This window comes from Equus przewalskii, chromosome 18 (genome assembly GCF_037783145.1).
Source record: "Equus przewalskii isolate Varuska chromosome 18, EquPr2, whole genome shotgun sequence".
NCBI classification, from domain to species: Eukaryota; Metazoa; Chordata; class Mammalia; order Perissodactyla; family Equidae; genus Equus; species Equus przewalskii.
In genome coordinates this window covers 41,092,807-41,119,073 of record NC_091848.1, presented here as the reverse complement: position 1 = coordinate 41,119,073, position 26,267 = coordinate 41,092,807, and the positions used below count along the sequence as shown (strand labels likewise).

The 26,267-nt window shown below is 45.3% G+C and overlaps 1 protein-coding gene across 2 annotated transcripts in view; it reads left to right on the top strand.

Annotated features, from left to right (window-relative positions):
* The window catches only part of ARHGAP31 (Rho GTPase activating protein 31), a 110,436-nt gene that overhangs the window by 76,872 nt on the left and 7,297 nt on the right, over nt 1-26,267 (top strand). For both annotated transcript variants that reach the window (XM_008514604.2, XM_070583838.1), the window contains exons 6-11: nt 470-612; nt 5,827-6,025; nt 8,129-8,253; nt 13,881-13,943; nt 16,188-16,763; nt 22,953-23,233. In XM_008514604.2, coding sequence (XP_008512826.1) covers nt 470-612; nt 5,827-6,025; nt 8,129-8,253; nt 13,881-13,943; nt 16,188-16,763; nt 22,953-23,233 — 1,387 coding nt within the window. The remainder of the gene's footprint in view (nt 1-469; nt 613-5,826; nt 6,026-8,128; nt 8,254-13,880; nt 13,944-16,187; nt 16,764-22,952; nt 23,234-26,267) is intronic.

Here is a 26,267-nt window from a genome sequence, read left to right as displayed (position 1 = left end):
GATGTGGCTGAAGTTATGGATCTGTATGTTGTAATTTCTTGAAAAGGCCTTTCTTGTCTTTGGGGTTCATTGGCTTTTGTTGGTTTTGGTGGCATCACAGCTGACTATAACCTGAATGAGCTGCTTCATATGGTTTGATAAATGGTGACCTGCCCCGTAGAACAATTGGGTGGTGGTAGAAAGAGCTCCTATGAAGGAAAAAAATCATTTCCTATATCTTCACTAATATAGTGTTTATAGTCTTACAATGGGTAATACCAGGTAACTGTTCTCAAGTTGTTCAGTTTGTTGGGCTTCACAGTCTTTGGAGAGTCCCTTTAGTTAGTCTGAAATAGTTAAAATATTCTACAGATTAATAAGCCGTATACCTCTAGGAGGTGGGGCTTATACAAAAGACCCACTCACTCCCCCGTACACTTCAAGTTGTAGGGCAGACTCGCTCACCGAATGTGTTTCTTCTGCAATTTAGGTCCAAAGAAATCGAAGCCACTGGTTGCAATGGAGACGCAGCCTTCCTGGCAGTCCGGGTCCAGCAGGTGGTGATTGAGTTCATATTGAATCATGTGGACCAAATCTTTAACAATGGTGCACCCAGCTCTCTGGAGAATGACGGTAACGGCTCCTCCTGGCATACACCCCACCAGCCCAGCCTTTCTCGTCTTAGTGATGGGGCACAAGCATAAGTCAGGGTTGGCTTGGTTCTAGCTCTGAGTGTAGGCTGCGTGCGTGCGCTGGTTACTGTGTGTGTCATTGTCTAGAGATCAATGCATGTAGACATCCGTGTGTGTGCAGCAAAGGTGTGATGTGTTTACTTGTGGCTATAGTATGTTTCTGCTCACTTGCATACATGGCCTATTCCATGAATGTGGCGTGGTGAGTAATGTTTTACTGGTGAGTTCTTAAACTCTTGGAGGTGTTATCTAGAGGCACTGGCAACATTCCTCCCTTTAACTATTAGATTTCATCTTTACTTTCAGCATGATATTTCAGAAGACCTTTGTGCCTTCATCCTCAAGCCTTAAGTGAAGGAGTTAAGGGCAGCCTGTTTGTACTCACAGGTGTATTCAGAATGCATTCTCTTCAAAAGCATTTCTTGAGTGCTTACTTTGTTCTGCCCTGCACCAGGCATGAGGAATACAAAAATGAGTGTGTGTTTGTGGGCATGTGTGTGCAGAGACTAGTTAGCGTTGAATCTCACTGTGCCATATTGGGAGAAAGATAGAGCTGTTTTAGCCTGGATGTTATGGGATGCAAAATATGGCATTTCAGTCCTGTAGCTTTTATAATGGCATAATGAACCCTAGGAGTGAATTGGTTAATGCTGCTTGAACTCATATGAGGCAAATATGTAAAAACCAGAAATCCAGTTGATTAAGAATTCTTGCCTGGTGACCACAATTTGTGTGAGTGGTTTTCCAACATTAGAGCACATCAAAACCACCTGGAGCGCTTGTCAGAACACACATTCCTGGGCCTCATCCCCAGAGTTTCTGATTCAGCAGGTCTGGAGTGCTGCTGAGAATTCGTATTTCTAACAAGTTTCTAGGTGAGGCTGCTGGTGCTGGTCAGGGTCCACACCTGGAGAACCAGTTGTGTATGAGAACCATATCTGCAAAACATTTGTGCTAGCTGATCAAAGCATTCTTTTCCAGTTCAGCTAATAATTTGGAAAAACCAAGTATAATCATCAGAGATAATTAATTGCAATTAGCATCAAATTTGATTTCTGGTATAATTGTTCCCACCCTTACCCTGTCTTCTATGTGGTTTATGACCTTTTTTTTAAATTTTTTTTATTGAGATAAAATTTATATAACATAAAATTCAGCATTTGAATCATTTTAAAGGGTACTATTCAGTGGTTTTTAATATAATCACAGAATTGTGCAACCATCACCACTATCTAATTCCAGAACACTTTCATCACTCCAAAAGAAAACTCCATACTCAATAAGCAGTCATTCCACATTTTCCCCTCCCCACAGATCCTGGCAAATGCTAATCTATTGTCTATCTCTATAGGTTTGCCTTTCTGGACATTTTGTATACGTGGGATCATACAATATGTGGGTTTTTGTAATTGACTGCTTTCACTTAGCATGTTTTCAAGGTTCATCGATATTGAGCATGTATCAGTACTTCATTCCTTTTTGTGACTGAATAGTATTCTATTGTATAGATAGACCACATTTTGTTTATCCATTCATCAGTTGATGGCCATTTGGTTTTTTTCTCCTTTTTGGTTATTATGAATAATGCTGCTGTGAGCATTCATGTTAAGTTTTTGTGTGAACATATGTTTTCAGTTCTCTTGGTTGTGTACCTAGGAGTGGCTGATCTTTCTTTTATCTTTATTTTAACTCTTCTACTATAGATGTATATTTTGTTCTAAGCTACATAAATGCTTTGTGAAAGTAAGTAAGAAGTAATATGCATTCATTCATTCATCCTTTTGAGTCAGCTGATAAGTTAGTGGGGACTTATTCTATGCCAGGAACTCTTGCAGGCATTCCACACACATCATCTCATTGGCTTATCACAACCACCATGAAGAACCAGAGAACCAGAAAGCTTAGTAACTGCCCAAAGCCACACAGCTAGTAACTGGTGGCACTGAACATTGAACTTAAAGCTTTCAGCCCATGCTCTTTCCTTAACTCCGTGCTGCCTCTGTGAGGAAAAAATAGGAAAATAGGCAGATAAGGCGTTCTGGAGAATTATTACCTTTTGGGAAATGTCCTTCTAGACAGCAAATCCCATGCATGACTGTTAGTGTTAAGGTTCTTCCTAATTCCAACCTGGGGATGCCAGTTCTCTTTATGACCATTGCCTTAATCATCTTTCGTCCTGCACATTGAAATCCGATTTACTCTTTAGCCTTTAACTCTTGATTGCCTCCAATACTTATTTTTCAGTTATTTCATTTAAAGCTTCTTGTTATGAATTCATATTGACTTTGGTAAGGTACCACACCTAATGTTTACACAAAATAGAATAAGTCAGACCCTCTGGAATTTGAGATTTGGAAATAGGGTTCTATTTCAAACTGGAAAGATTTTAGAAGTCATAGAACCCAATACATTTAACTGATAAATGAGAGCAATGAGGCCAGAGGGATTGTGATATACCCAAGACTCATGAAAACATAAATATGTATCGAGCACCCCCTGGGTGCCAGGCCCTGTTCTTGACACTGGGGCAGTGCCAGTGCACAAAACAGCAAAGACCCTGCCCTGCATAGAGCTATGCTCTGCTTGAGAAGACCGGCAATAAACAAGTGTACAAGTAAATACATTATCCCTTCAAAGAATAAATGCCCTGAAGAAAATACAGCAGGGTAACATGATGGCCAGTGACTTGGGGGTGTTATCTTGGTACAGAGTGGCCATGGTCTCTGAGGATGTGATCTTTGAACTGAGACCTGAATGACAAGAGGAACCAGTCATGTGAGGATCTGGGGACAATGTTCCAAACCCAGAGAACAGGGAGTGTAAACGCTCTGAGGCAGAAAGGGCTCATAGTGTTGCAGAACGTCAGCCAGTGTGGTCTCCAAAGTGGGTGCCCCACCCTAGTGGGTGCCAAAGACCAAAATACCCAAGTATGGGTGTTGGAAGAAACTATGAGAATTTCTTTTTCATCTATTTTTATTGTATGCTTTGTAATTTCTATGATTTTGCATGTTTTCGATTACACATAATACAAGCATAGTGGTATATATGTATAATTTACAAATATATGTGTGTATATAATGAGAGTATACATTAAAAAACTTGTCCTGTATATTTTTGTAGACTACTGGGTGATTGGGTGAGAAGGAGAAGGAAAGCAGATGGAAGGTCCTGGTCGGTCATGCTGGGAGTTTGTTCTCCGTGCCATGGGAAAGCATTGGAGGATTTTGAGCAGGGAGCACAGGATCTCAGCATTCTGGCTGCTGAAAGGCAGCAAGGCTGGAAGCAGGGAGACCAGTTAAGGAGCTATGGAAAGACCTCAAGAAATGGGGTGGGAAACCATGGCAGCCTGGACTACATGTCAGCAGTGGAAAGGGGAAAGTGGCTGGATACAGGATATATATTGGAGGGAGAATTACAAGACTGGCTTATGGGCCAGATGTGGGGGGAGGGGGTGCATCAAAGAGAGGAAAGAATGAAAAATAACTACTTCAGGTTTTGGCTTAATGCAACTGGGTGATCCGTGGTGCCATTTACCAACTTGGAGAAGACGGGAGGAGGTACTAGAGGTGAGGAGCAGAAATCACAAGCTTTGTTATGAAATGTAAAGTTAGAGATGCCTATTAAACACCTAAGCAGAGACGCTGAGTAGGCCTACGGGAGCCTGGAACTCAGGGGAGAGGCGGGTGCTAACCCAAGGCCTCAGACTGTGCAGTCTGTGTTCTGCCCACTGTTCCAGTTGCTTCCAGAGTGATTTAATTTTTTAAGTAAATAAATAATCAACAAAACCATAAATAATCTAGACTCTATGAACAAACGCTGAGAATAAATTAAATTTAAATATTTTAACTTCCTGTGGATTAAGTCGGAAAACTTGGGTTAAAGTCAGAAACTGTACTGAGAAGTTTTCTGGACTGCAAATTTACTGGATGGCATCCTGCTGAAGGACGGCGACGCTGTCCTCCCTGGAAACACCCAGTGTTACCTACTGTCTCCATTTTCTACAACGCCCCTTTTTCAGTAGTTTTATTTCCCTCTGAAATAAGAGACAGGGTCACACTCTGCAAAGAGAAATAGTGCCCTCAAGGTGCTTTTGAAAATTAGGTGAGTTCTGTACCAAAAATGACTTCTTAGTCTTAGTTGACCCCGGTTATCCTTGAGGCTTTTCACACCTTCTGAAGTTACAGAAAACTGGCAAGGTTGCCGCAAGACTAACTAGAGGCAAACTTAGGCCTCTTTTTTTTCACTTAGATCAGGATTTCTCAGCCTTGGCACTATTGACATTTGTGCTGGATAATTCTTGTTGTGGGGCTGTCCTGTGCTTTGTAGGATGTTATCAGCATCCTTGGCCTCTACCCATGAGGTGCCAGGAGCACTCCCACACACACTTAGGACAACTCAAACTGTTTCCACAAATTGCCAAATGTCCCTGGCTGGAGCAAGGGGGTATGAAATCACCCCAAGTTGAGAACCACTGACTCAGAGAAAAGAGATAACCCTGGACACCAGCAATCTGCCATCATCACTTCTATTTCTCAAAAAAAAACCATATAAGGAAGAGGTTAGCTTGCATGCACTTGAAGATGACTGGGTAGTGAGTCAAACGCCACTTATCTTTTAGGGAATAGTATAGGCTGTAAAATGTCTTTCTGTTGCAGAGATATAAGCCCAGGTGATGGAGGGAAAGTACAGGCTCCAACCTTAAATTGCCTTGAGCCTGTGGTCCCCAGCTGCAGAGAGGGGGATAGTCTCCTGCTTTCCCCTAGCTGAGTTAGGCTCCCTCCGTGGCTGGACATTCAGTCCCACCTGGCCAAAGCACTAGGCAGTTCCCAGGGGCAAAGACCCACTGCTGCTGCTCTGGCCCACAGTGAGTGCTCAGTAAATGTTTGTCATTGAATGAATGAATGAATGAATGATCCCTCTCTGAAAAGGCCAGAACTACAGATTACCTCCTGAAGCCCTTGTGTGCCTTCAGCTAGTCTAGCCAGAAGGGTTGTCAGTTTCCTGTGGGCAGCCTCTGCCCTAGACCCTACCAGGCCCAAGAGAAGCCCCCCTGTCAGTAGGTCAGGAATGGAGGGTCTGTGGATGGGGAATCTGGCTGGGCCCAGCACATAGGCCTCCTCCCAGGAGGTCTGTGAGCTTTTCTCTTTTTTTATAGAAAACCGGCCCATCATGAAGAGCCAGACCTTGCCAGCCCTCTCTCCACCCATGAAGTTGGTGAGCCTGGAGGAAGCTCAGGCTCGGAGCCTGGCTACTAATCATCCCGCTCGGAAGGAAAGGAGAGAGAATAGCCTGCCTGAGATTGTCCCTCCCATGGGCACCCTCTTCCACACCGTCCTTGAGTTACCAGACAACAAGCAAGTGGCATTCTTTTGAATTCTGGGAGATGTTTGGGTGGAGGGAGACAGAGGAGGAAGGTGTGCAGTCTCAGGGCCATGATGGCAGCATGGGTTGGGGGTGTCATCTGCGCTGGGGTGTAGGGAAACATTCCAGAAGAGAAGGGAGCTGTCTCCACAACTGTCTCTCACCAGCAGCTGATGCCTTCACTCACTGCCCCAGAGTTAGCAAGATCCCCGATCCCGTAGAGGAGAGCCCGAGAACCGTGGTGGGGGTGGAGTCATAGGGGTCAAGAGTCATGACTGAAATCCTTCACTTCTTAGTTTAGACAAAACAGGCTGGACATTTTCCAAAGGAAGTTTGCTAAAAACAAAAACTCGACCCTGTCACCCCCATCCTCCACCTCCACAGAGCATTACAACAGCCCTATATAGAGATGAAAGGAGGACAAGTTGACAGAGAGTGCCACTCTGGACTGACAGCTGTGGGCTGCACTTGGGGACATGCATCCCTGGCTTCCATTCCCCACCTCATACCTGTCAGAGCCCTCCCTCTCCTCCAAAAGCAAGCAAAACATCATTTTCATTCATAGGAGATTTTCCTTCCTTATTCCTCCCTCTCACTTGTTCTGTGTAACCCTGGTCTCCACACGCCCCTCCTCCCCCCTCCCCCTCACACCTGTGTCAAAGGAGGCAGTGACTGAAGCAGGAAACCTAAATTCTAGGCAGACAGTAGGTGGAGGAGCTGCAAGGCAATCTTTTTGCTGGAGATGGTCATCCTCACTGTTTGGTTCCGGAGAAGAGGTATGAAAACAGACACCTCAGACCTCTTGTCAGTTCGCTTCCCAGGATGGCAGGGCTGTTTCCCTTTGAGGGGGAGAAAGACCACTGCCACATTGCACAACTGTAGGAGGCAGCTGTCACACTGCATGTTATGGGAATAGCACACCTGGAACTCACCTGGCAAGAAGCCCTCCGTTTCCTGGAGTGCAGGGATGGTGCTCTCTCAAGACTGAGCCCCACTGCTCCTCCCCCTAAACCCCTGGAGAGTTAGTCTCCCACCCACGGGTCAGGAAGAAGTGAATCTCAGAAGGACCTCTGCCTTCAACCACACCTGGGTATGTGACCCTGTAAAATATACCCAAAGTCAAGTGCTTGATAAAACCAGGCCAAATCCAGAAAACACCACCACGCACTGCACGTCTCTCTCTGACTGATCGTAAAATACGCTGGGCTTGAGAACTGGATGTCCAAGAGAATACTGCAGAGAAAAGGTCCCTTGTGGAACCCACAAGTTGCAGGGTTTCTTCCTGGAACTTTATGAAGTCCAATAGCTGGGCCGAGCCAGAGCAGGGCAAGGCGCCTGTGGTGACCCCTGGTGGCGCCAGGCTCTCTGGACCCAGTCTAGCACTCTCCTTCCCCTGCCCCCTACTGAGGCATCAGGGAAGTGGGAGACAAAGCCGGAGACACACTCACTGCCCTCTGCATTTCTCTGCAGCGACCGCTGACCGCAGGGCAGCCTGCCACCCTCCCAGGCCAGACCCTTTTCCAAGTTGCTTTCTCATCCACCCTCTTTCCAGCCTGTGAAAGTCTTCAGCAGCCCTTTCCTCACCTGTGGATATGCCAGCAGTGTGGCCACAGTGCAGGGAGAATAACAGGACTGAGGCCTATGGTCTTGAGTGTTTACTCCCATAAAAAAGAAGTATCTTTGAAAACTCAGGACTGAGTGCTTGCCAGAATTCCTACCAGAATTCCCAGAACTGTGTGGTTGCTCATGACCTCTGAGTCCCCCACCCATCCCTGCCTCTGTTTGCCCCACCCCTGCCTCTAACAGCACGCCTTCGCCCCTTCCTCTGGGGATTGTGGTCCTTTGCTCTGGTGTGGAGACCAGGGTTACACAGAACAAGTGAGAGGGAGGAATAAGGAAAGAAAGCCTAGCTTGGTCGCCTCAGGCATCCCTAGACAGTGTGAGAGGCAGGCCCAACTTGAATATTAGAGAGGTGTTTCCTGAAATGTCAGAGCCATTCATAGCTAAGAACATGACTGGGGTAGTCCTTGTCAATTTAAATGTCCCGCTGAAGTGACTAGTTACTAAACTAACCTTTTATGGCTTGGCTCGTTCAGAAGAAAGCTCTCCAGTAAATCGAAGAAGTGGAAATCAATCTTTAACCTGGGCCGTTCCGGATCCGACTCCAAGTCAAAGCTGAGTAGGAATGGGAGCGTGTTCGTGAGAGGACAGAGGCTCTCAGGTGAGACTCAGCAAGCAGTTATGTTTATGAGATGGATACTTTTTCCTAATTCTGCTTCTTAAGTCTTTCGTTTTGTCGACGAAAATAATCCATAACCAATTTGTAAATGAAAATTTGGGTGAGTTTATTCTGAGCTTAAATCTGAGGATTATAACCCAGGAGAGTCTTTCCACAAAGGAACAGAGCACTACAAAGAAGTGGGGGTATACAGGGTGGTTATATACCCTCAGAGAGTATGTTTCACATATGATTGAAATGTCCCTTTTACAATAGTCACGAGGCTGCTCTGTCAGCACAGTGACTGATGGAAACAGCAGCTAGGCCTGCTGTCTCAGTGAACCCTGCGGGGTGGCAGGTCCGTTGCCTCAAGCTGGGCAGTCACAGATGAGCGCTGCAATCTAAAGAAAGTTCCCAGCCTAAAGAAAGATGCTTAATTTTTAAGGAGATGCCAACGTTGGGAGGGGGAGGGAAGTTGCACCTTTATCTCAAAATGTCTAAGCAGATATACAATGCATGCTCAATGGCCACAGTCAGGCCCTTTTGGAAAAACAAAGTCAGGCCGAATTAGGTTTATACCAAATGGCTTCCTCATATACGCCAATATATCCTATTGCTTGCCATTTTTATTTGTCAGTTTGATCACATCAAGCTACCTAACCCTGAAACAGAAACTTATAAATTAACTAGGGAGTCTTTTCTTTCTTTTAGATAATTTTAGATTTGCAAAAATGGTACATGGAGAACCCATATACCCTTTACGTAATTTCCCCAAATGTTAACATATTACATAACCATAATACAAAGATCAAAGCCAGAATATTAGTATCAATATAATACTATTAAATAATTCACCATCTTCATTCATATTTGGCCAATTGTCCCACTAACGTCTTTTTTCTGGTCCAGGAACCCACATTGCATTCAGTTGTCATGCATCCTTAATCTCCTCCTGTCTAAGACAAGTCCTCAGTCTTTCTGACCTTGACACTTTGGAAGAGTACTGGCCATTTACTTTGTAGACGATACCTCAGTTTGTGTTTGTCTGATGTTTTCTCATGATTAGACTGAGGTTATGAATGTTGTGTCTGTCTCAGTGTGTCCTATCAGGAGACACATGGTGTCAACATCTTATGGCTGGTGATGTCAACTTTGACCACTTGGTTAAGCTGTCTACAAGGTTTTGTCCCTGTAAAGTTACTATCTTTTCCTTTGCAATTAGTAAGTATCTTGTGGGAGATATTTTGAGACTATGCAAATATCCTGTTACTTAGCATACTTTCATCCATGACCTTTAGCATCCGTCAGTGGTTCTTGCCTGCAACAGTTATGATTGTGGTGTTTGCCAAATGGTCATTGTCTATTTCCATCCTTCCTTCTACATTTATTCATTGAACTCTACCGTAGGACGCTCTGACCCCTCTCCCCCAGGGTCAGGTCATGATTCTCACGTGGGGATGCTGCCCTGTGGGAATTCTATCTGAGTCGTGAATAGGAATTGATGCAGGAGGAACTGAGGGAACCACTATACAGTGAGGAACATAACCAATCCAGCTGAATATTATGTCAGAAAGAGAAGATTCAAAAGAAATTTGCCATAATGACCTTTAGTGTTATAGATTGAAGGTATGATTTTTAAAAATGGAGGCAATAGTTGTGAAAACAAGTTGAAAAAGGTAAATGTACAAATGCAGTGAGGAAACCTTCACTGGTGGATCCTAGCTGGGGGGGGGGGGGGGGCAGGGGGGAAGGACCACAAAAGATAATTTGGGGGACAAATACATTGAATATTAGAATTGTAGATTTTCATCATGTGCAAGTGGTTCTTAGGAGATAGTGCTAAAGTTGAAGTATTTAAGGCGAGGTGTCAAAATATTGAAATGCACTTGCAGATGATTCACCAGAATATAGGCAAGCAGATATAGATAAAGATATATGGCAAAATATATATATTTTAATAAAATAAAAGATGTAGATAAAGATAAAATATACGGCAAAATGTCAATTTAGGTGGTAGGTTTAGAGGTCTTCAACTTTTCTGACTATTTGAAATTTTTAATAATAAAGATTTGGAGGGGGAGAGTAATGCCTTTAGGGAAAATAAGACATAAATATTTTTAAGGACATTCCTCGAACCCAGTGATAATTGTATGCCAAGGATCATAAAGTGCAGATGTTAGAAATCTTCGAGTTTCCCTATTAGAGTCATGAGTAACGAGGGTGTAGCTGTTACGATGATTCAGCTTGTAAATAATAGCAAATCCAACTCAATCAAGTCCTGGAGGAGAAAGAACGTCATTTCTGGCAGCTTGTTCCTGAGAGCAAAGATCCTTCTTTCCCAGAAGCCCTCATTCCACTCCCCCGCTGTCTCAGTTGCCTTCACTGAGTCACAAGGGTCAATCTTTATGGCTAAGGGAGTGCCCTGTGCTGATTGGCTTAGGCCTGGGTTCCTGAACCAATCACTGGCATGAGGAATGGGATTACAGCCAGACGCACTCAAGAAATGCAAGGACTCCGTGAGAAGGAGAAAGGGAAATAGATTCTGGGTAGGCATCTGCAATATTCATTATAGGGGGAACCATGTCTTTCACAAAATGCAAAGATAGCTCAGGTGAAGAGGGGAAGTTGCCTTAGGCATGGTAGATCAGATATAAATCAGAAATTAGGATTCTCAAAGGAGCATTTCAGGGGAGGAGTACCTGGCAAGAAACTCCTGATCTAATAAGAGATTTGCTTAAGCACATCAAAGAGAGAATTTCAGTTATAGAATCAGGGATACAATGAAAGAGGTTCACCAAGTAACGAAAAATCAAAAACAATAGAACAAAACAAACAAGGAAAAAATGAAACAAATGATTTGCCTTGATCTGGACTTAGGAAGATTTCCACCCCCGTGTGCTTTTCAAAAAGAGGAAGTCCAAGGTGCCGGATCAAACGGTGGTACATTCACAGAAGGCACAGGATGTCCTGGCCAGGGCTTCTCTGCACAGCTGCACCTCAGAATCACCCACAGGGTGTGGTTCACACCCACAGCAACTTGCCTGAGGTCTGTGGTGAAGTCAGGGTGTTGGTAGCGTTTAAAAAGCTCCCAGGTGATTCTGATATGCATCCAGGATTGAAGGCCACTGGTCTGATACCTCATGAACAAACTAATCAGAGATAGATCACCAAATTAGCTGAATTTTGAGGAGATGCAGGGATGAAATTAAAGAGCCATCAGTGTCAATACAAGGGGCTCTCTGTGACCTTGACTATTGCCTGAGTGGCCACTTTTCACCAGAGGAATGTTTCTGGAACCCTAGAAACTAAAGACTTGGTGGGGAGTTGTGGGGGGGCTGCTTTATGGTCATGATCCCCCAGCGTGGTCTCTGCAAGTGGCGCATGGGCTCACTATCTGTTGAAATATGCATGTGAAAAAAGTGAATCAGTGGATTAACATATTTAAATAATTTTCTAAATCTTGATAAAAGCTCCATAATTAAGAGCATTTAAAAAATTGATTCACCATGAATAATATTGGAGATTTTTGGGGGGAGCAGGGCAGGTAAAAGGGTGTTTGTTTAATCATATTTAGGAAATGGAACAGAAATGGGAAATAAATGATAAGAAAAACTGGGATATTGACTGAAGGAAGACACATAAACTTTGGAGTCTCCCGGGCACCAGTGTACTGGAATTTGTATATCATCAAACAGGGAGAGTCCAGGGAACCCTCCAAAGTGAACTCCTTTGAGCAGGAAAATCCCAAAGCCATAGGGATAATCTAAGAGAAGGGCCTCAAGGACCCCAGGGCTGCCAGAAAACTGGTGAATGCACCTGCATGAGGCCAGGCCAAGGTCCCAGACAGAAAAATATAATCTAAGTGTAGTCATGGGCCAAGGAGCCCTGTGCACTTAGTTACTATCCAGTAAAAGGGCCAGAGAATCCTTGGGGATTGTTCCCAAAAGCCACAGCTCTGATGTGCTGCTGTGGCCACCAAGGCAACACGGAACTGCATGGTCATAAAGTGGGTCCCACATGACAGGTGAACACTGATGGCCCTGCAGACAGAACTGTTTCCCATCCTCCACGACACTCAGGGTCACCTGGTCACTGCCCCTAAAGGCTGACACACGAAAACCAGAAGAAGTCCAGAAACACAGCCCCTAGAAAATAGAGGCAAATCTCGTCTCAGACACATGAATGAAGGGGCGCTGGCCAGGCCGTTTTAGGACAATAAGTCAGTTTGTAAACTTGTGGACATAGCAGATCTTGAAAGGACAAGAATTCTGGCCCACTGCCGGAAGGAAGGAGGTGGAAGGCCATCTCTGCCCTTGGAGGGTTTGAGTGAAGATGGCTGTGTCCTCCCACAGCACTGTGGGCCCCAGTGGGAGAGAGGCCCTGAGCTGGGGAGGCCAAGGGGCTAATTCAGAGCCTCTCAGAAGGAGAAGACTTTGGAGCAAGAGGGAAAAAGGGGGAACTTTCAAAGAGGGGAAAACAAGTGTGAGTTAGAGCCCTATTTGGTGTAGGGCCAACTCTGAGTGTTTTTTCTAGAACCATCTCCTGGCTTCCCCTTTGTGGCTGAGCCCTGGCCTTTACTAGGTAACACTGACAACGACAGGAGAGATAGTAACTTTTTATTGAGCATTTATTCTGTTCTAGGTTAGTACAACCTAACTACTTTATGTGCATTACACGTTGAATCCTCACAACAGCTCTATCTTGCCTCATTTTACATATGAGAAAACTGAAGTTTAGAAAAGATAAGTTGCTTATCTGAAACCACACAGCCCACAGGTGGCAGAGATGGGATTCAAAGCCACGTCTGTCCGAATCCAGAGTTACCTGAAAGGCTACCGGTCCTAGGGCTCCCGCTTGGCTTCCAAACTGCCTTCTCTCCCCACCCAGCAAGCTTGACTTGAAGGAACTACCTTCCAGCCAATTCAGCAAACTGATAAGACATGATGTTCGTGAAAGTGCCTCCTCCTGTGCTTGGAATACTAAACCACATTCTTCCAAAAACCTGCTCAGGTGGCTTCCAAAGATGCATAGAGTACACCAGGCACATCGTAGGCGCACAAAAAAGCCTGGGCTACTTGGGATCTGCTCCAGCCTGAGGGTGGCGGGTGAGACCAAGTGGGGAGCAACCAGTCCGCAGACCTAGGAGCAGAGCTGCACATGGGGAGCAAGGTGTCTTCACCTCTCCTGGGCCCTCTCACAGGTTGTACCAAATACCTGGGTGCTGACAGATGTGGCTGCAGCAAGAATCCTGCTCTCCCCCTGCCAAATAGGCAGGGCTGCCTGGAGCCTCATGGGTTCCACCCCCTTGGATCAATCTTTGAATCCTTTATGTACATTAAAATTGGGTTCAGGACTCCTCATTTGCTGATAGCTATTTGGCAAAATGGTAATTTACCTTTATCTGTAAAATGTTAATAAAACTTTGATCTACAACTGCCCTGTTTTTATAAGGTCAGTCCCATTAAGAAAGTAGGAACAATCTAAGAGCGGAGTAGGGGAATGTTTTCCAAAGGGGAAAATGATAAATACTTTCCGAAAGAAAGTTCTCGTGTACTTACAGGCTGAGCTATTGTTCTGACTGCTTCCTCTTCAGGTGCATTCATCAGGGTTATTTTTTCTTTTGTCTTTAGTGGAAAAGGCTACTATCCGCCCAGCTAAAAGCATGGACTCGCTGTGCTCAGTGCCTGTGGAAGGTGAGATTTTTACATTCGGACTCGGAACCTGGAGCCTGGAGCTCCCACACCAGAGTGGCCTTCGTAAGCTGCTGGGCCTGCTCGTCTCCAGTCACCTCACGCCCAATCCCCCAGTCCCGACAATCCCCCAGTCCCAAATCCCTTCCTGACCCTTCCTGACCCCAAGGGGTTCACAGAGGCCTCGCGTGACCCTCCTCTACTCTGCCTGCCACACAGTGAGGCCTCAGGAGGTGCCCTCTCTCTCCAGCCTTCCTCTAACTGCAGCTGGAGATGACAGACAGCATTTCACATTCAAACCTGAACCCAGGCAAAGCTCAACACCTTTTGATGAGTGAACTGGTTTTTTTTTTTTAGGTTAGTTTTTTTTTTTAGTTTTTTAGTTTAAATAAATCGGAATTTTAAAAAAATGCGTCAACACCTAAAAGCCAAGGCAGAGGAGGCTTCCCCCTGGGGAATTAAGAAAAGTCAAGCTCTGGTTACTCAGAGTTTTGCTCAGAGTTTCGTGCCTAGATGCTTCTTTGTCTTGAATTTGCTTGTTTCCGTAGGCATTAGCTTCATCATGCTTGCAAAGTCAGGATTTTGAGTTTGTAGATTCATTCATTCATTCACTCATTCACTCATAAACATTGATGGGCACCAGCTCCACGTCAGGCACATGTGAAGGATGACATCCCTTGTTGGAGTAGATGTGCACATACAGTTGCATGTCAGGTGACACTGTCACCAAAGTGTCACCCCCCTACGTTGGTTCTTAAAGCTCCACCTGGAAGTGCTGACCTGTACCTGCCTGTCCCTCTTGCTTCTGTTTTTGTGAAGTGGCTAAAATGCACGGTGGCAAGTCAGAAGGCACAGGGCTTCCCCAGCAGCAGACTGTTCAACCTCCCCCACATTTATCCCATGACTTCCCAACCTCTTTAATAGAAGACATTTTTCTCAAACAACTTCCAAAAATTAATTCTAAACTTGTAAAATATTCAGTGAGGTCTTTTTAAGCTGACTCGATCCTTTTAGCATTTTCCCACCTTTATATTCCTCCATTTGCTTTGGTTTTGAAACCTCTCGGGGGAGTTCTTGCCCGGTTTTAGGGAATTTAATATTTCAAAATCCCAGTCACCGTGTCTGTGGGCGTTGGGGGGGTTAGCCCACCTTTCTGGGTCTCAGTTTCTTCACGTGTTAAAGGACATTATTAGGCTTCCCCCACCGAGTGGTCATAAGAATTTTAAACCCAGGGCCGGCCCTGTGGCCAAGTGGTTAAGTTCGTGTGCTCCGCTGCGGCAGCCCAGGGTTTCGCTGGTTCGGATCCTGGGAGCGGACCATGGCACCGCTCATCAGGCCACGTTGAGGCAGTGTCCCACATGCCACAACTAGAAGGACCCACAACTAAAAAAATATACAACTATGTACCAGGGGGCTTTGGGGAGAAAAAGGAAAAATAAAATCTTAAAAAAAAAAATAAAGAATTTAAAATCCATTGCTGCCTAAGATGTCCAGCATAGCACTTGCTGTCTAGTTGGGAATTATTTCCAGGTCCCTGGCAACTCACTTGTCATCTCCCAGCTGATTTATTTCCCATAGAGATTTTTCTTTGCTTTGCTTTCACTTCTAAGTCAGTCAGGAACTCGCTGCTCACAGCTGTGCTTTCTAACATTTAGTTAATTTGCTTTTCTAGTTTCTCATCCTCTGAAGGAGGAAGCCTGGGAAAAGGCAGAGAGGTCTCACTGAGAAGAGCCTTCATTTCCTTGCTGGGAAATCAAACCCCTGTTTGGGTCCATCTGCCAGAGAAGACTTAAAACAATAAGTTTTAAAGTTTTAAAATAAAGCAAGATTCTGTTAATTTGCCCTTTCTCTTGTCTTCATTTTGAGCAAGCATCATTCTAGCATCTCCCACCAATCTTTTAATTTTTTCGTGATCTACATTTAATGCTCGGTGGATGGCTGCTCTGTGTGGCAATCTTAGCAGTGGCCTTTTGATGGAAACTGCTCCACCTGCAAAGTTTAAAAGGGATCCATATGACACGACGGCAGATGGTACTCTCGGGGCATCATGACAAAATTCTGTGCACATGAGAAGATGCTTCCTCTTGTCAACCACATGTTGTATACCTGTCGTTCTTAGGGTGGCTGTGCCCTTATTAGCATGCTGTGCCTTTCCAGTACTCAAGTATTGTGAGCCTGCCCTTATGGAGGGCGCTGTGCAGTCGTGTGTGTGCCCAGCCTGCTGACCATGTGTTTGCTTTTCATTAGGGAAAGAAACCAAAGGAAATTTCAATCGAACAGTCACCACCGGTGGATTTTTCATTCCAGCAGCGAAAATGCACTCGACCAGCACGGGCAGCTCCTGTGACCTCAGCAAACAGGAGGGTGAATGGGGCCAGGAGGGTATGCCGGCAGGGGCGGAGGGGGGCTTTGACGTGAGCGGTGACCGGAGCCAACTCCAGGGCGCTCAGGCCCGGCCGCCCCCTGAGCAGCTGAAGGTGTTCCGGCCCATCGAGGATCCCGAGGGCGAGCAGACGGCCCCCAAGATGCTAGGCATGTTCTACACCTCGAACGACAGCCCCAGCAAGTCCGTCTTCACCAGCAGCCTCTTCCAGATGGAGCCCTCGCCCCGGCACCAGCGCAAGGCCCTGAACATCTCCGAGCCCTTTGCCGTGTCCGTGCCTCTCCGTGTGTCAGCTGTCATCAGCACCAACAGCACCCCATGCAGGACACCCCCCAAGGAGCTGCAGTCTCTTTCCAGCCTGGAAGAGTTTTCTTTCCAGGGGTCAGAGAGTGGAGGTTGGCCTGAAGAGGAGAAGCCACCGGGAGCTGAGACTTCTACAGGTAAAGGAAGAGAGAGGGTCTTTTTCCTTTGCAAGAGATAAAAACGAGGTTTAAATGTGCTTTAACAGAGTTTGCAAGACAATGTAGTGAAGGGGTGAAGAGCGTGGGCTCTGGAGTCAGACGGCCTGGGTACAAGCCCAGGCTCAGCCGTTTTGCTGTACAATCTTCAGCACGTTAACATAACCTCTCTGTGCCTCAGCTTCTTGATCTGCGAAATGGGAACAGTGTTGCTAACCGTACCTTCTTCATGAGTTTGTCATGAGTATTAAATTAGTTAATACTAATACTAATATAAAGCTCTTAGAACATTGTCTAATACATAGTAAGTACTCAAAGAATGTTACCTTACGATTATTATTATTTTATTCACTCACACAATGAGAAGGCAGGAGGGAAAACTCACAGAGCGGAATGCAGAGCTGGAACTGGGTGTTCAACTTTTCCAGATTCAATCTCTTTCCACACATCCAACCCACATTTCTACATCATATCTGCAGAGAACATGGCTGGCAACCCAAGCAATGAGAAAGAGCATCTTTCTCCCAATGTCCTTCTATCAAACACAGGGAAGATTCTGATTGGGCCTGCTCGGGTCACATGCCTAGTCTTGGACCAATCACTGTTGCGGGGCTAATAGAGTTGGTTCTAGGACCGGCCAAGCTTGAGTCCCTGGGCCATCTTTGGAGCCGGGAGGGGTTCTGTGATCAACAGCCAAACATGAGCCACATAAAACGGAGGTAGTGAGAACCTCAAGGCAAGGATGACTGAGAGACAAATTGACAAATGCTTATTGTGATTTAAGAATATTTCTATTTCAGTTAATATTAGCTAACTTTTTTGGAGCACCTCTTCTGGTGTCAGGCACTGTCCTGAGTGGTGAGCCTGTGTTATCTCATTTCTCCTCACAGCCACCTCAGGAGGTGGAGGTAGTTACTCTCATCCCCATTTGCTTAGAGAGGCATCAGTTAACTGGCCCAAATCCTCATAGCAAGGAAGTGGGAAAACCAGGATTTTATTCCAGACGAAAAAATCCATGCTTTTAAGCATTCCGTGCTCCCTTACACGTTTGCTCCAGGCTGTGGAGTTACAAAGATTGTTAAGACGTGGTCCCCTCCCCCGGCGAGCTCACAAACCAGGAAAGGAAACTGAAACTCTTTGCTGAAGTGCAGCCCAGGGTCAGCCCGTGGCAGTAGCTGGAGAGTCTCCTGGGCTTTCTGAACGAGGGAGAGCCTAGGTCCCTGAAGTATCATGGGAGAGGTTTCAGAAAGGACCGCAAGGGCATCAAGACGAGGCAGTCCCCTCAGGAGGATTCCAGGAAGGCTTCTCAGAAGAGGTGACATTTGGGCTGGGGCTTCATGAATATGTAGGCTTTCTCCGTGAAGAAAAGATGGGAAAGGACATCCTAGGCTGCGAGGCAGCTAAGTATTGTGGGAAGTGTGTATGTTTTGGACCCCAACTGGGCTGATTCAGACCCCAGCTTCACTACTTTTTGGCAGCGTGACGGTGGGCACTTGGTTGATATCTCTGAGCCTGTTTTCCATCTGCAAAGCAAGGATGGTTCCTATCTCAATGGCCTGGGTGAGGGCTGAATGGGAGAATGTTCATAAAATGGCTACTCATGGTGTGGCTCACAGAAGATGCTCAACAAATATTTGTCCTTTTCTCTTCCCCCTTGCCTTGAGGTTGGGGGCACAAGATGAGCAAAATCTCAGGGGCGTCAAGTGACGCCCTGTCTGGAGATTGTGCTCTGGGCTGGTGTAGGGGGAGCAGGATGAGGGCCAGGAGAGTTACTGAAGCCTTTGAGGATGAAAGTGTTTTCAGAGGTTTTTATATGATTAGTTATCCTCTCCAAAAGACAGTGTCTGCGGGGCCCAAGGGGTCTTTCGAAGACAGCCTGTCTTTTTTTCCCCTCTCTCCTTCCTTGTCTCTGTAACTAAGAACACCCAGGCTATATTAAATTGGTCTGGGAAAGACGCTAGTGGAGACACCAGCTGCCTCCTTGCTTGTGCCTAGTGGCAGTCAGGGCAGAACAAGGGACCTTGTAGGAGGCAGCTATGGAGATGTAGGACTGAGGACCAGAAGGAGATGCCCAAAGGTTCAGGGCCAGTAAGGCCCTCACCCTTCTCTCTTATGGGGTTAGGTTAACTTAAGTTTCTTACGTCCTTCCATAATTATTCCAAATGGAGAACTTCACCTTCCTTAATAAAATACTTTTTGTGTAGTAGGAGTGGGTAAGAAAAATTAAAGATGATTTTTCAGGTTACCTAATTAAAATTTCTAGTCACTCTGGTCAAACCAGTTCTTCCACTTTTGGCCAATCTAGCTGAAATTCCAATGTGACCCAAAAAGTAAGAGATAGCAAGTAAGTATTGCACTTTAACTAAAGTGTTCACAATTAGATCATTAATAGCTCCAAATTAAAAAAAAAAGGATTATTCAATTAATCATCATAACTGATTATCTGACTTTTGCCTAATTCAAGACTATGTCTTGCTAACCTCAATCCTTGGGGTGAGGGGGAAAAGAACCGCAAACTGGATCGTTCTGAAAGTGAAGGAAGAGCTTATGGGCTGGCTTAACAGTTACAACTAACACTCTCTGCTTCCTCTTCTAGAAATTCTTATTAAAGGGAGGTCAGAGTAACCATATAGCTTTAAGGAAACCTGATCAATGAAAACACAGAATTACTCTAAGATATCTTAGGAGTTACTGAAGAATTTACAAAGGAATTCTTTTAAATAGTTATATTTTAGTGCATCTGAAATATGAGTTACCTACACAAATTTGTTTTGCCCTATTATCTTTTTAACCAGGAGCAGCCTATCTCATAAACCCGCTATTCTATTAGTTAAGGTAGAAACCAAGCTGCTGTAACATAGAGAACCAAAAACACAGTGGCTCAGACAAGATGGAAGTTGATTTCTGTCTTATCTATCAAAGGTAGGTGGCTGTGCTCTGGGAGTTCCTCTGGGGTCCCAGGGTTCTTCAGCCATCCCAGAGGTGTTGTCCCTGCCCACACAGTCAAAGTGGGCTCAACACCCCCACACTCACATTCCCACCTGTGGGAAGGGAATCAGGAGAGGCAGCCAAGCAGCTTCCACTTAAGAATGGACCCAGAAGTTGCACCCGTCACTTCCACTTCCATCCCACCTGCCAAAACTGACATGGCCACATCTACCTTCAATGGAGGCTGAGAAATATTGTCACTAGCTAGACAGCCATGTGCCCCCCTAAAACCTGGGGGTGGGGGGCCAGTTTCTATTTATAACTAAAGAAGAAGAGAATGGATATTAGGGGACAATTAGCAGTCTCTGCCCCGTGGTCACCCACTTTGTGCATCATGTGGCCTGTCCTGGGAACCTGCCAGTGCCCTTCCTTTGTGAGCTATAGAGATTCTTTTATAGCTTAGAAGTATCCTTCAAATCTGTCAATCAGCAAAAATGTATTGGACTCATAGGCTCTTAGCAGATAATTTCTTGGAATAGATATGCCTCTGGCCTGAGGAACTTAACCCAGGGTTGGAAGCCCCATACATGTGAAAAGAAAATGGTAGGCTTATGACTTGGCACCACATGGATGATAACAGTGAGTGCTGCAGGAGATGGAGGAAGGAGAGAGTGGTCAGGGAAGGCTCCAAAGAGGAGGAGTTAGGTTTCTGGTTTGAAGAATGGATTAGGTTCAAATCACAGGGAGGACCAGAACAGAGAGGTATAAGGCCTGGCAGGAGGAGGAGGAGAAGATGTGGCTGAGTCAGAGTGAGCAGGGCTTTGAGCAGGAGAGTGAGTGATGCGAACAGCTCACATTTGGCACAGGCCCTTCCTCCATGCCTCATTTTAAGAGTCCATATTCATGGTCATAGTCAATGGAAGGAAGACACTGAGCTCTACGAAAAGAGACACTGGCAAACACGTTCAACTAAGAGATCTTCGTAGAATGCTAAAAATATATTTTTGAAAAATACTGATGCATTAGGCTTTTACCCAAAAGTTTCACTTCCAAGAATTTATCCTAAATAAATAGCATCACAAGTACAAAATGTGTATGCATATCACGGCATTATTTGTAATAGCGAAATACTGGAAACAACCCAAATATCCATCTTTGGGAGATCAGTTTAATAAGTAGGGTGCATCCACACAATTGAGTCCCATGGAGTCTGTAGCTTTGTGAGCCCTACACCACATTTCCTCAAGCTCCTGAGCATCTGCAGGGGATGGTTTCTGTGCACACCGAAGGCATCCTATCTCAGGTGTCTGCCTTGTGTTTCTGGTTTTCTGCCTCAGGGCTTTTTCTAAAGGGAGGATCTCACCCAGCCCTTGCTCTGGATGGTCCAGAAGTACAGAGAATTAACTGGGGCAGTTCTCAACCAATAGGACATGGGAATTGGTGGCTTAGTGACCCAGCCTCCCACCCTTTGGAGGAATAACTGTGGGGCACATTCCTCATGGTTCCCCAGAGGGCCACCAGGGATTGAGTCCTGGTTGCTCACTGTGGTAACCAGCTCAATAACATATTCTTTATTGACTTTTCGTCCATCACTGTCTCACCTCCTCACTCCTACTTCATGGAACCACCTTCCAAATAAGCTACCTGCTGACAGGACCTTGGCTCAGGCTCTGCTTTGAGGAGAACCCAAATGAGGCCACATCCTAAAGAACAATGAATCTCATATATAATATGGCATAAATTTCAAGATATATTCTTAAGTGAAAAAATGCAAAGCATGGAACAGTATACAGTATATACTATATTTTGTGTAGTAAAGGTGGGAAATAAAGTACATACAGTAAAGGTATCTGCTTATGTATGCAAAAATGAATTATGGCAGAATAAATCTGTATGAGCCAGTATATTAGTATAAAAATGGTTATCCCCAAGGGAGGTGGAGGTGTGGAAAAGAGTGGAAGCAACAGGGATGAAAGCAAAATTTTTCTAAAAATACCTTTTTATATAGTTTTAACTTTTGAACTCTGTAGATGTTTTACATATTCAATAATTAAATTAAATTTCAAACATAAGCCTGCTAAGTAGTGGGCAGAGGAAAGTGGCACGATTGTCAATGCTGAGGCGTTATTAGTTCAGATGTCAGGATGCTGTCTGACTGAGTTTCAAGGCTGGCATTGTGCTGAGACACCTTGAGTTAAGTCACCAGCATAACCCGTGGCAATGAGCAGAGTTTGTTCTTAACCAATAAACCTTGAGCTTGTACCCTATGTCAGACACCAATAGGCTTTTGCCTCCACCATCTACTTTATCCTCACGACAGCCCTGCAGTGTACTGTTATGCCGTTGTACCAAGATTACAAGATTCACTGAGAAACTAGAATTTGAACTCAGATTTCTTTAATTCCAATGTAAATAATAATAACGTTACCAAGGATCTGCTAGGTACCCAGCACTGTCCTAGGTACTCAGTCTTTATTTTACACAGTGAAAACAGCCTTATACACTGAAATAGGACCTTCATCATGCAACACAGTAGAGGCCAAACTTGAGGTCTGCCTCCCTGTCCCCTGCCTTGGTAGATGTTCAAGATCAGAGCTTAATCATTTTAGATGTATCCAAATTGATGTGCAGATAACCCCTGGGAAGAGTCACACAGGAAGCTGTCAATCACAATCATAATACATCTTTGTAGCTTGGTGTAAATAATAGATTTCTCTGACCTTAGGCAACAAGCCTGACTTCTCAGGGTCTGAGTTTACTAATCTCTGAAGTGAAAGATTGGATTAGAGCAGGATTTCTCAACCTCGGCATTATTGACATTTTGGGCTGGGTGGTTCTTTGTTGTGGGGGCTCTCCTATCTTCTGTAGGATATTTAGCAGCATCTTTGGCTTCTACCCACTAGATGCCAGTAGCCACTCCCCCTACACAGCTGTGACAACCAAAACTGTCTCCAGACATTGCCAAATGTCCCCTGGGGAGGGGAGGAGCAAGATGGTGTCCAGTTAAGAAGCACTAGACTAGATGATCCTTGAGGTCGCTGCCATCCCTGACAGTCCGTGACTCTGGCATCTGAGGACAGGACATTGCTAGGAGGAAAGGGTAAAGAATGTGGCAGGGCAGTGAGCTGTGGGAACTCCCTCCATCCTCGTGAAGCAGGGCTGGTACAGGACAGTGAGTGTGCTGGGAATGGCCTCTCTTGAAAGGAAGTCTCCTTCCACTGATAACTCTCATCCTCATTGCAGCTTCTGGAGCTAAGAAGGCGGCTCTTGAGGATGCCAAGCCAGGACCTGAAGCAGTGAGGACAGTGGAATGCAGCAAAGGCCCTTCCCTGGAGCCAGGTGCCCAACTGGAGGAGAAGAAAATCTCGGAAGTCGCCCTGGGCTCTCAACATTCAAGTGAATTAGAGAAGAGGCTGGATCGAGGGAAGGCAGTGGAGGAGAGTCAAGAGGCTGGCCAGGTGGAGTCCAGTGCTCTGCAGGAGAGCCCCAGGGCCAGAGCCGAAGCAGTGTTTCTCCATGAGATGGTAAGGGGGACTCCCTGCCTGGTCCATCTAGTAGAGTCCTCTTTTTCTCAAGAGCTCGTGGTACAGCTTAAAGTAGATTTATTTACTTATTTTGGGAGGAAGAACTTGTTTCTACCAAAGGGACTTGAGGAGATAACCTCCTAATCAGGTCTGGGATTTTCTGCAGTGGACTTTTCAGAGGTCCTATGGTGATGGGAAGGAACCATCCCGTTCAGATTCACTAGGTCAGACTCAACCCTATTTCTGACCACAAGTCACCATAAACCAGTAACATGTCTTTGGAATGTAATGACATTCAATCCTGGAAGCAACACAAAACCTACTTGTCATATCCTGGTCCCAAATATGATGACCATTCTTGGGTACAGCTCTCTTCTTCCAGACATCCTAGATGGGTAGTTGTCTATGCTTGTCTGTAAAAATATTGTGAAAGATTTCTGGGACCCATTTCTTCCTCCGATGGCTTCTGGAGAAGTTAAAACATGATGTGAGAGCTTACTAAACGTCTTTCACTTTTTAGAGGTGAATTTTCCAAGGTTTTATGGGATGTCCTAGCATAAGATGAAGGTGTAAGGAGGTTTTCCAGGAACATCCAGGGAGGAGTCCTGCATTTGGGAGGCAGCTCTGTGACCTGGAGGAGTGTGCTAAAGGGGAAAAGGAAACTCTTTGCCTTTAACTTGCTTCCAGGAGCTTGGTTTCTGGGGGATGCACAAAAGGCCCATATACTAAGAGTTAGGGCAGTGCATGGCACCACAGTGGCCTCAGGAGGGCTTAATAAGGATTCTTGTAAGACATGTTTGCATTTGTAGAAGGAGAAGGATACAGAGATTATTATGGGTATTGAATTCTGGTAGGGATCAAGTCTAAACTGCTTTGAGAAGCAGACACAGTTAGTGCTGGAAGGAGCACCAGGTGGATTCATGGGAACAAGTAAAGGCATCAATTCATTCATTCATTTAAAAACATGTATTAAACACCTACTTTGTGGGAGGCCCTCTGCTGAGCACTGGGATGGCTGCAGAGTGCCAGATGCTCACTGTCCCTGCCTTCTTGGAGCTGACAGCTTGGTGGGTGAAAGATCACTAAGTAAGTGATTTCTAGAGTGATAAGGAAGTATGGAGTTCTGTGGGAGCATATAACAGGGAGGAGGGGAGTCACAATGGTGAGAGAAGGCTTCTCTGAAGAACAGACAGACTGAGAGCTTAGCTAGAAGAAAGGGGGAGGGGGAAGAATAGGAAAGGAGATACTTCCAGGCAGAAAAAGTAAGCATACCATGAATTTGAGGTGGGAAAAAGCACAAAACATTCAAGGAAGGAGAAGAGAGCTGGCGAACGGGCACGTGGACTAGAGAAAGTGAGGCCCAGAGGGAAGCAGGAGCCACGTCAGACAGGCCTGCTTGGAAGGGAGTTGGAGACTAACCTAAGGGCAATGGAAACTCTTTTGATCTGTTCAGAATTTTATCTTTTAAATGTCACTCTATTCTGTGAGGAGAAGGGCAGGAGAAGGGGTGAGGATATCAATTAGGAGGCTAGCATGTGGCAGACCAGGGGAGAAAAGATGGTGGTTTAGACTGGGGGCAGGAGGCAGGGGAGGTGGAAATGGAAGGATCTAAGAGCTATTTAGAAGGTGGAGTGAACAGGACCCAGTAAAAGATTGAATAGCCAGTGAGGAAGAAGGAAGTGTCAAGGACACCCCATAGGTTTCTGATCTGAGCGAAAGATGCACTATGGTCCCCTTACTGAGATGGCAGAGAGTGGGGTGCAGGGGAGTGTAGATGTTCATTTATTCATTGAAATTTATTGATTTCTTAGGCAAAGATCAATAATGTAGGTGCTGAGGAGAGTAAAGAGATGAGTAAAAGGCTGCCCTTGGCCTGAAGGAGGGCAGAGTCTAGTAGACAAAATAGACACGTACACAAATCAGTGCAATACAATGGAATCAGATCTCAAAAATATCGCTGCCTTCTGACCAAGGAATCTTACACCTGGAGAGTTATCTGAAGGAAATAACTCAAAAGAAAACACTGAATTCATTTCAGTTCAACGGACCCTTCATTGAGCAACCGCTCACAGTACGCCAGGTACCATTTGGCCTCGAGGAATCAAAGATGAGGGAACACAGTCCCTGACCTCGGGGAGCTCACAGTCCATTGGGAAAGATAAGACAAGCGTCAAATTAACTAATATGAACGACATATGATCAGAGCCAGGTGAGAAGTGATGTCAGGTTGGCAGCAGGTCAGACTTCTCAGAAAGTCTTTCACCCTCACTGGCCGGAGAGGCCTCCCCAAACTGCTTCTCCTTGGGACAAAAAATGATAGGCACTGAAATCTGTTTCCCTGGCCCCAATCAGAACTCCCTTTGTCCCTTTCCTGACTGAAGCTTTGGGCTTTGTGTCCGGAAAGGGAAGAGTCGAGAACAACAAAGAGAAGCTGGACTTTCGGGAAAACAAGGACAGCAAACAAGGTGCAGGAAGAGGCACCCCATCTCATTCATGGTGGTTATCTGTAGGTGGTAGAAATATAAGATTTTGTTGTTTTTGTATTCTACTTTCTTTTAATGCATGTTAATTTTCTTTCCATGTGAAATATGTATTTCCTTGGGGGAAAAAAATCTCTATTTATTTGGAAAGTAGGTTTCAGGGCAAGTTAACATTTTCATTCCACTGGGAGAATCTGAGTCTTGTGTGCCAACTGGTAAAGCTGAGGTTAAATGAGACCAGGGGTCGGTTTGTTTTATAAGGCAACAGTGCAGAGGGATTAAGAGTTCATGTTCTGGTGTAGACAGAGCTGGATTTCAATCCCGGTCTGCTGCTGTGTGACTTAGGTAAATTGTTTAATCTATGTGAACATAAGTCTCCTGCTCTCTAAAATGGGAGTAATTATGGCGGTAGTTATCTTTTAGGGAAAATTAAACACGAAAGTACAGTAAAAGCATGTAACGGGACATGGTAAGCCCTGAATAAACATCCACGGTTATTATTCATGCTGTGTCCTTTATTTGCTGAGGTGGCGCAGCCTGGCAATGCGCCAGTC